Source organism: Tamandua tetradactyla, chromosome 21 (genome assembly GCF_023851605.1).
Source record: "Tamandua tetradactyla isolate mTamTet1 chromosome 21, mTamTet1.pri, whole genome shotgun sequence".
Taxonomy (NCBI): domain Eukaryota; kingdom Metazoa; phylum Chordata; class Mammalia; order Pilosa; family Myrmecophagidae; genus Tamandua; species Tamandua tetradactyla.
Genome location: NC_135347.1, coordinates 50582805 through 50592675, shown reverse-complemented (window position 1 = coordinate 50592675; position 9871 = coordinate 50582805). Strand labels below are relative to the sequence as shown.

The 9871-nt window shown below is 41.4% G+C and overlaps 1 protein-coding gene across 4 annotated transcripts in view; it reads left to right on the top strand.

Moving 5' to 3' along the window:
- The first annotated feature begins 1610 nt into the window (after positions 1 to 1610).
- The window catches only part of RASGRF2 (Ras protein specific guanine nucleotide releasing factor 2), a 277005-nt gene continuing 268744 nt past the window's right edge, over positions 1611 to 9871 (top strand). For all 4 annotated transcript variants that reach the window (XM_077139291.1, XM_077139290.1, XM_077139289.1 and 1 more), the window contains exon 1: positions 1611 to 1911. In XM_077139291.1, the coding sequence (XP_076995406.1) occupies positions 1624 to 1911 (288 nt within the window). In that variant the 5' untranslated portion in view covers positions 1611 to 1623. The remainder of the gene's footprint in view (positions 1912 to 9871) is intronic.

Below are 9871 nucleotides of genomic sequence, written 5' to 3'. Positions count from 1 at the left end.
CCAAGCTGCCCTTATGCAAAGCCACCTTATGACTCCACCCGCCCACTGCCATGGAAACATATTTGTGGATAAGTGTGAGTGTATGGATGCGCTGTGTGAGTATTGTAGGTGGGTTTGTGAAAGTGTGTGAGTTTGTGTGTGTGTATTCATATGTGTGTTTGTGTATGACTGTGTATTTGTATGTATTTTGGGCAAATGTATGCATTCATCTCTCTGTGTGAATGTATATATGTGTGTGCATGTATGTTTGTGTATGATTAGTATTTGCCTGTTATGTGAATGTGAGAGCATGATTGTGTATATGTGTATGCATTGTGTGTTGTTTGTATAAATGTGTGTATGAATGTGTATTGTGTGTTTACATGAGTATGGATTTGTGTTGTGTGTATGAAGGATTGTGTTAGTGTGTGAGATGGCTGTGTTTTGAGTGTAAATGTGTGCATGTGTACAAGCTGTGTGAGTTTGGGTGTTTGTATGAGTTTGTGGGTTGTGTGTGTGAAAATGTGAGCATGAGTGTTTTTGGATGAGCATGTGTGTTATGGAATGTTGGTTACCTGTGTACTTTTCTGTGAATGCGATTATATATTTTTGTGTATCTGTGTGCATTGTGTGTATTTAACTGTATGTGCGTACAAGTATGTGTGTTATGTACGTATTTGTGCTAATGCATTTCTGTGCATTAGTACACACATGAGTGTACATGTTGTATATAAATGTATTCTTCGGGGCACATTGTATATATTTATGTGAATGTATCTGCGTGTGTATGAGTGTGCACATTGTGTGCATTTTGTGTTAATTTCTGTGCATGAGTGCGCAGCGTGTTGATTTATGCGAATATATTGTGTATTCATTAGAGTTAACGTATTTGTGCATGCCTGTCCGACTTGGGCGCGAGTATGTGTGTGTGCGTATATGAGTGTGCATCTCTGTGTGTGTGTGTGTGCGCGCGTTCTGGGCGAGTGCGCGTGTGTGTGCAGCCGCCCCCCGCGTCAACCTCCCCCTCGTCAGCCCCTCCGTGCGCGGGAGCAGAGGCGGCGGCGACCGGGCCGGCGGAAGGAGGGACGCGCGCGGGGCTGCACCGGGGGCGCCGCCACCACCACCACCGCCACCGCCGCCGCCGCCGCCGCCGCCGCCGCCGCCGCCACGCCGACTTTGCCCTTTCGATCGGTCCCCAAGCCGATTACAGCTGATCTCCCACGTGACGTTTACCTTCTGTCTCCGGGAGCAAACTGCCCGAGGACAGTGCTCCGCCCGCTGCCTCGCGCCGCGCCACCTCGGCCCGCCGCGGACACTGAGCGCCCGCCACTTTGGGCGCGGGCAGCGGCGGCCGGCCGGGGTGCCCTCGGCGGATCTCGGCACCCTGGGCTCCGGAGCTCCGGGCGCTTGCCTGAGCCGGGAGAGCGGCGGTCGCGGCGGAGAACGTGCGCCGGTCCGAGCCCGACGCCCCTCCGACCCGAGCCGCCGCGCGCGGGAGGGGGCGGCGGGGTGCCCTGCGCGTCCAGTCGGGACGCGGCGCGCGTCCTCTCCCCGGCGGGGTCGGGCCCTCCGGGAGCCGGGCCCGGCGATGCCCGCGAGGCAGGGGTGAAGCGGGGCCGCCCGAGCGCGCCCCGCGCCCCGGCCATGCAGAAGAGCGTGCGCTACAACGAGGGCCACGCCTTGCACCTCGCCTTCCTGGCGCGCAAGGAGGGCACCAAGCGCGGCTTCCTGAGCAAGAAGGCGGCGGAGGCGAGCCGCTGGCACGAGAAGTGGTTCGCGCTCTACCAGAATGTGCTCTTCTACTTCGAGGGCGAGCAGAGCGGACGCCCGGCGGGCATGTACCTCCTGGAGGGCTGCAGCTGCGAGCGGGCGCCCGCACCCCCCAGGGCCGGCGCCGGGCCGGGCGGCGGTCGCGACGCGCTGGACAAGCAGGTACGGGCCGGCCTCCCTCCGGGCCTCGCCGGCACCCCCCCGCCCCCCACCCCGTGCTGCTCTCACCCCGGGGGCCCGGACGCTCCCCCAAGCGCAGCGAGGGCCCAGGCTCCGAGATCCGAGGTCTCGTTCGGCGTCAGTTCCAGGACATTGCCACTTGTCCCCCCACCAGGGCTTCTCCCCGTCTCCATCCCACTCCCCCGACCCCGGCTAGGTGTGATCGGCCCCTCGACCCTGATGGGGAGTCAGGCGGTTTGAGTTTCACTGCTAACCATTGCTTCTCTGGACGCTGCTCGGAAGGGTTTTACGTGACGACCTGGGTTGACACCTGTTGGATTTAGATGCAAGATGCACCAACTTATTTGGAAAACTTTGGTTTCCTCCTTTCTCGGCTGGTATGTGTAGGTTTCCTTGTCTGCCGAGGTTTGCACGCTGGATGCGCAGGGAACACGTGGGGCTCTCGTGTGCAAAGACGGACAGGCGCTTTCTGTTGGTTCTTTACAGTCCTTTTCGGTCTTTGTGGTTGACGTTGGTTTACTTTGCTAACCTTTGACCTGCTAGGTTGAATTATGAAGGTAAATAATGTGTATTCAGATTCCCCAGGATTAATATTTGGTAGCCACAAATTTACTATGTTTAAAATGCGAGCGTTTTAAAGAATGCTTCTGTGTACCTTTTAAATGAATGCTTTGAAAATAAATGCGACCCTTTTGTTCTGGGTCACGATTTTATCAGTTTTGCTGGTGTTCACGCTCAGGGGAAAAATAATCCTCTAGTTTTAGTAGTCCCTCCCACCCCATCCCCAATCACCATTTCTTTTTTAAAGCAGACCAACTTTAGGCTCCTAAGTGATTTCACTTTGCTTCTAGATCTCCACCTTGAAAAAAAAGAGGCTCATTGTCTTTGCTGTTGCGTAAAAATATCTCGCAGCTGAATTTTCCCTGCAAGTCAAATATCCCCAGCAAATCACTGGGAGGTGGTGGCTGTGGGAGGTGCCGGGGATTGAAGGATGAATAAAATGCCTGCCTGCCCCGTGGGGGGGCTCATAAAACAGTGTGTAAAATTAAGAAGAGTTCAAACGAGATCACCCAGAAGTTTGACTTTTTTCCAAGTTGGTTTCATTATAAACCATTAACATACTTAATTGGTTAAACTTGTTTAAAGCTAATCTGATATTTTAAAATATGTCCTTTGGTTTTTGAAGACACATTTAAGGTCATTAAAAAAAACTGATTTCACTTTTGTAGATTTATATACTAGAATTACATGCATTAATTTCAAGTCATGCATTTAGAATTTCAATTGGAAGAGAAACAAAGAATTTTTCAGATTCTCAGTCTTTTTTACTTTTATGGTGAGATTTTTTTTAAAGGCACATGGTCCAAGACCCCAGAGGAACTAAATGAATAGGGTTTTAAGTTAATTATATCTAAAATAAAATATGGTACTTTAAATTACCCTGAATATATACCTTTGATTTAATTCCAAACTATTTGTTCCCTTCATATATATACTAGTGTCATGAAATAACTTTTTTTTTTTTTTGAGTTAGGGGCAGGTAGTTTTTACTTACCTATTACTTACGTAGCTGCTTTATCTGTTAACAGATAAAATGTTAAAAATGTTAACATTTTTCTACTTGGAAAATAGCTGGACTCTCATCTTCAGTATTCTTTAAGTTATAATAAAGAAATGTAACTTGTAGATAGTGTGTTATTATTTGTTGACATTCCTTTCTCATGGAAGTCCTGAGCAGATATCTTACTTAGGCTGTAGGGAATTTTTTTTCTCTGTTTGTGATGTTATAAATACTTCTCTATCATTTTATAAATATCCCTAAGAGGTTGGGAGTTAGAACTTTTGGTATTTGAAGATAAAACTAAGACAGAGAAGCAAACAACCTGGAATGGATTAGGATTTGGGTTGGAAACGTCCCAAATTCTGTTTTGTGTTAGGCATACTTCTGTGACTTGGGGTAGCTTAGCAGACTGATGATTTCTCTGTCACTGCCTGTCTGAGTGGCTTGGAGAGAAAAGAGGGATCTGGGAAGATAAGAAACAAAGGAGAAACACTTCCTTAAATCTGCGGTTTGCACAGTCGTTTCTCTTTCTGTTAATTTGTGTTGCTGATGTGCTCGGGTCATCTTACCTTTTGAAATGCGTAGACCGGCAGCGTTGACCAGGAGGAGGTCGAGGATGGGTAGGAGGTGACAGAGGGACCTTCTCAGGGTCTGCCTTACCCCGCGTGCTTTGGAGAGGTGTCCGAATAACTCTCCACCAACCCCATAAACAGTGAAGGTCAGGGCATGCCACAACAACACAGAACAAGAGGCAGAGTGGGTCTCTTCTGCCAGGATTTGGCAGCAAAGCTCAATGTTTCGAAACTGTTTCTTGATATATAAAAATCACGGATTTGGCCAAGATGATTTCCAAGTTGCCTTCCAGTGATTGCGTTGTCTGTTTCTGAGGTTTTAACAGTGTGAACTTTTGGCTGTGGTATGTGAAAATTTCACAAGATTGAAAGATTCCCAGTAACGCTCTAGTCTATACTGCATTTGAGAAGCTTAACACAAGCAGGCGATGGCAGTGGACCTTCTGACCAGTAAGTTAGGGCAGCAGTCCTGCACTCCCCTTGTAACCACCATCACCTCAGAGTTGTTGTTCTTTGCGTTGGAGAGCTACAGCTCTTCCTGCCATTCACAGCTCTGCAAGCTGATGACATGCTTGCTTTAAATTCTGTTTTTCCTTCAAAGATGTTTATTCTAATTAATTGTGTTTCTAGTTTAAATATAAAGAAGATAAAACCCCTATAGCTTTGCTTGTGTCAAATAATAATTCAAAACCAGTTGGTTGACAGTTGGCAAAAGAAAAGAAATTAAGTTGGTTGAAACCATGAATTTTTATTTTTAAAATTTTTTTAGCACTTTAGCTGTCTGGAGCTATTTCCAGTTTAAACAGGAAAAAGAAAGGTGTGTTTCACCACTCAACTACAGCTGAAGGAACGTTTGGCAAGCCCTTGGGAGATTGCTACACCCTCTTAGGTGCAGTGGCTACTTCCAAGGGATGGTAACAGTGATATAATCAAAATGAGTTCAGTTTACAATCTTTTTTTAAAGCGAAGCTGTTCCTTTTCTCAAAAATGTATCTGGGTATAAAAGCTCCACTTGCAGAAAATGCAAAGCTTGCCTTTTATTCCAGGTGAAGGTATTCAGGGGAGAGGGAGCTTGCATTTAGAAGTACCTTCCATATGCCAGGCTCTACGCTTGCAGTGTTATCCCGCATTATCTCATCTAATTTGAAACTCACTGCAGCTTTTGGAGAAGAGTATTTTTTGTTTTTTCATTTTCATCTATACTACCATGGAGACTCAATGAGTTCTAGGAAGGTGATCAATATTCCAACTGCAAATAATTTGAAGAGCCTCCTTACTAAGGAGAAACTGAATATGTTGAACTTGAATAAACAGCAAATCTGGGTGGGATGGAGGTTGGGATTGTAATGTGTGAATCACTGTGTTTTGTTTATTTCTATTTCTCTTTAAATGCTATTTAAAGAACAGTTGCAATGCTTGAGAAATACAATTGCAGACAATTTCATTTTCAAAGAAAACTTGAACTTGCTTTGAAATGAATAAATTTTACACGACATCCGTGTACTTCAGTGGAGGACCTTTAAAAATATTTGCATTTATGGTGAAAATACACATCCTGATTAGTCTAGTCCATTTACGTAACTTTATGTATTTTGCCTGCTAGAGAGAGGTATAGTAACAAAGCCATCTTCATTCTTATTTTCCTGGTAAGGTTAAGTGTTTTATTCAGTTTAATTTCAGTTGTTTTGGGGGAGAATATCTAGAGGTTTAAAGTAGTAGATACTTATCATATTGTGCAGAATTAAACATGTCAATTTAATTCTAAAGGAATTAAAAGTTATGTGATTTCCCCTTGAACCTCATTACTGGTCAGTCATTTTAGCCTTCCTAATTTGACCACAAACAAGGGTATAATCATTTTATTGAATTAGGCAAAACTGCATGAAGCCTTGAAATATTTGTGGAGGGCAAAGAGTGTGGATGGTGGATTCTCACTCTGGTTTATGTTTAATTGATGTTTAACAATCAGCTCAATATATATATTTTTAAGCCTTTTTTCTTGACTACAAATACAGGGAAAATGGAATACAAGTGTGCTAAATATTATTAAAAGTTTTAATATATAATTTGACGGTTAGAAATGATTTATTACTTGAAGTTTGTAATCGTTTTCCATTTAAAATGAAATGAAAAATATCTCCTGAATTAGCAAAATTCAGTAATATATAATTTTGGCTACACTACCCTTTACTGTTTAGATTATTCTACTTATCATTAAGAATTCAACACAGAAATCTATCTTTGATGTGACATATATATATATATATAAATACATTTTCAATATGAATATTTTTCTATGGGTTTTAATAAGTGACAGCTAAATGGACTATTAAATGGTGGAAAATATTTATAGTGAGAAAGACATAATTTTTCCTTCTTATGGCAATGAAAAAGTAGAGATGTTTTCCTTTTACTGCCTGAAGATAAATCCTAGAGTATACACGATAACTAAATGTTTCTGGTTTTAGTAAGCAAGTGTTGAGAGTTTGTTAAAACAACTGTTGACATTATTGTCTGTTTGATCAAATTGTATTATTGAAGTTTTTAGTACATTTTCAGCATTACACACACACACACACACACACACACGTGCATGGTCAGTATAATTTTGTGGAATAGGAAAACTTAGTCTTTAAGATTGTTTTGTAATGAAATAAGTCAGATTGACAAAAATATAGTCTTATTCAGGTCTTAGGTCCTAAGTTTTACAATATTAAAGTAGCTTTTTTTTTTATGCCTGTTCATTTGTCTTAGAAAAAAGGGATATGCTTGAATAGTAAGTTAAGTCTATTACTCCACCATTAAATATTTAGCATTTCTTGTGTGGTTACATATGTTGAGGTTTGTGTATATTTGTACCATTAACATTCTAAAATATGAGTTAAATCCAATATGTCTACAGTTGGTGCAGCTTTATTTGTGAGGACTAAAGATGTGTTAAATTGATCACAGCATAAATTCGTATCTGAAATAAGTTTACCTTAGTTCAAGACTATAAATAGTAAAATCTTAGATATTTAAATGAAGCAAGAAATAATATTTGGTACATATCAATAGAGCATTGTGATAAGTGTTTGGCTATTTAAAACATTTGGCAATGAGCCTAAAGATTGGTTATTATTCCAGAATTATTCATTATACTTCCACTGGTGTAACTTTCACATTTTAGAAGGTGAAGTTAGAAATTCATTAATTTGGCTCTACCAAAGGTTATATTTTAGCTCTTTTGCCTGAGGAATTCAGATATGATTCTGTTTATATCTAGAAAAAGCACAGAATGGCGGGTGTTTTTTCTTTTTTTTCAGAAAACATTGGCATCAGTAGGTATGAGAAGAAATATAGAAAGACCGAATTCTCATGGTTTTCCTTTTTACTGGCACTTAGAAATTTTACAATTCAATGAAAAATTAAGAATTCAAATCATTTTCCTAAAATTCCTCACAGTGAATGCAAAATGCCTCAAATATACTTTTAGGGAAAGTTGCAGCTCTTCCTTTAATCTACAAAGGAAGCAATGAAACAGAAAGTTGGGGGATAATTTATAGCATCAGAGTAGAGTTCGTTAATGACAGAATTCCTGTAAGATCTGAGAACATACAAATAAATACAATAACATTACAAAAATAAGGCAAAGTGACCTCCACTTAAGAATAAAATTTATTGATCCTTAAGTGCTTTATTTTTAAAAATGTATGTCACAATTTCTTTTAGTAGCTCTTCTCATCCTTACTAGTGTGACATTGCAGAGAGCTATGATGGTTGAAACTTCAGGGACCTGTGGGACTCCAGTTAGTGGTACTTTATGCTATTTTCAGGTTTTATTCTGTCTCTGTCTGATTGAGTTTAGAAGCTGTCTGATTCATTTCCTGAACTTGATTTATGAGCCCATGCTATTTGTATGACTGATGTAAACAGTGGGGTTAACCCTGTGGGGAGAAAGACCGTCTGTAAGGTAGGAGGTTCCTGGGGTTGAGAATGTGGGCGCGGGGAGGTGGTGCCCTGCTCTAAGGCCCATTTTAACATCCTAACTCATATTGAAAGAAGTCACGATGAGATGCTGTCAGTGATTCATAGTAATAGGAGGCCACTCAGCTCCAGTGTGAGTTTGCTTTCCTATAAATCTAAGAATAACAGTTTCCAGGCCAAGCGATACTATTGTGTATGGTTCAGTTGAGGAGTTAGACTGTGTTGGCCCCGTTGCTTACCAGATATATGTTCTGGAGCAAGTTCCCTTTCTAAGCCTGGTTCCCCGCCGGTAAGATGGGACAGTGACACTTCTTTGGGTTGTGAGACAGTTAGTAATTTGTCAGTGAGTAATTGTATTACTGCTTTTCTATCATAATTCTTTTACTTTCTTCTTTTAGTTTGCATTAATATGGTCATTTAGGGGTTTTTTTCTTCCCTTTTTTAAAAAAATATTTTTAATATAACTGACACAAAAATAAGTATCTCAGGAACACCCCCAGTTTACCCATTAGCACACTTCAATCATCTTCAACTTTTTGCCATTTCTTGTCATATGTGTTTCCTTCCATGCACACTTTTATTTTGCTAGAATATTTAAAAGTAAAGCCCAGTCATTGTATCATTTCACATGTAACTAAGGACTTTTTTGGGGGGTATGTGTGTGGGATAGTCCTTGTTTGGCACTGAAGGTTGTATTAAATGCAACTCTACAAAGACCTATCTCAGAAAGAGTTTGTGGTTTGTTTTGTTATAATGTGTTATTAAAATGGTAGGCATCTTTTGTTTCTTTCATGGCATTTTAATAAAGAAAAAAACTCATAACACTATGTGAAGACATAAAGGTGGTGGAATTGGCTTTTTTAACTAATGTATATTATATATTCATGTACCATGTAATCATCAAAATGTACAAGCAACAGTTCACAATATCATTTAGCTATGCATTTATCATCACACTCAGCTGTTTTTCTTTTTTAATGAAAAATATCATAATCAAAAAAGCAAAAAAATTCAAAGCACATCACAATAATTAGTTGTAGAACAGATTTCAGAGTTTGGTATGGATTACTGTTCCACAATTTTGGATTTTTACTTCTACTTGCTTTAAGATACTGGAGACTAAAAGAAATATCAATATAATGATCCAGCACCATACTCATTTGTTAAACCCTTCTCTGTATAACTCCACCATCATGTTTTATCTTTTTCCTACTCTTTGGGGCTATTTGGGCTATGTCCATTCTAGCCTTTTCATGTTGGAAGGGGCTGTTGATAATGTGGGATGGGGGGATGGAACCAGTTCATGTTCTGGAGAGGCTGGGCCCTCTGCATTTCAGGACTCATCTGGTCCAGGGCCCCATCTGGAGGTTGTAGATTTCTGCAAAGTTACCCTAGTGCATGGAGCCCTTGTAGAATCTTGTCTAATGCCCTAGATGTTCTTTAGGATTGGCAGGAATGGTTTTGGGGTTTGGCAAGCTATAATAGATAGCAGTGTTAACAGGAGCTTGCATTATGAGTGACCTCTAGAGTAGTCTCTTGACTCTATTTGAACTCTCTCAGTCACTACTACCTTATTTGTTACACTTCTTTTCCCCCTTTGGTCGGTGTGGCATTGTTGATCCCATGGTGCCAGGGCCAGGCTCATCCCTGGAAGTCCTCTCCCATACCACCAGACTTTCACCCTTGGATGTCATGTCCCACGTAAGAGAGAAGGCAGTGAATTCTGTTGGAGAGTTGGGCTTAGAGAGAGGCCACATTTGAGCAACAACAGACGTCCTCCAGAGGTGACTCTTAGGCATACCTGTAGGTAGGCTAACCTTCTCTGCTACAAACATAAGCTTAA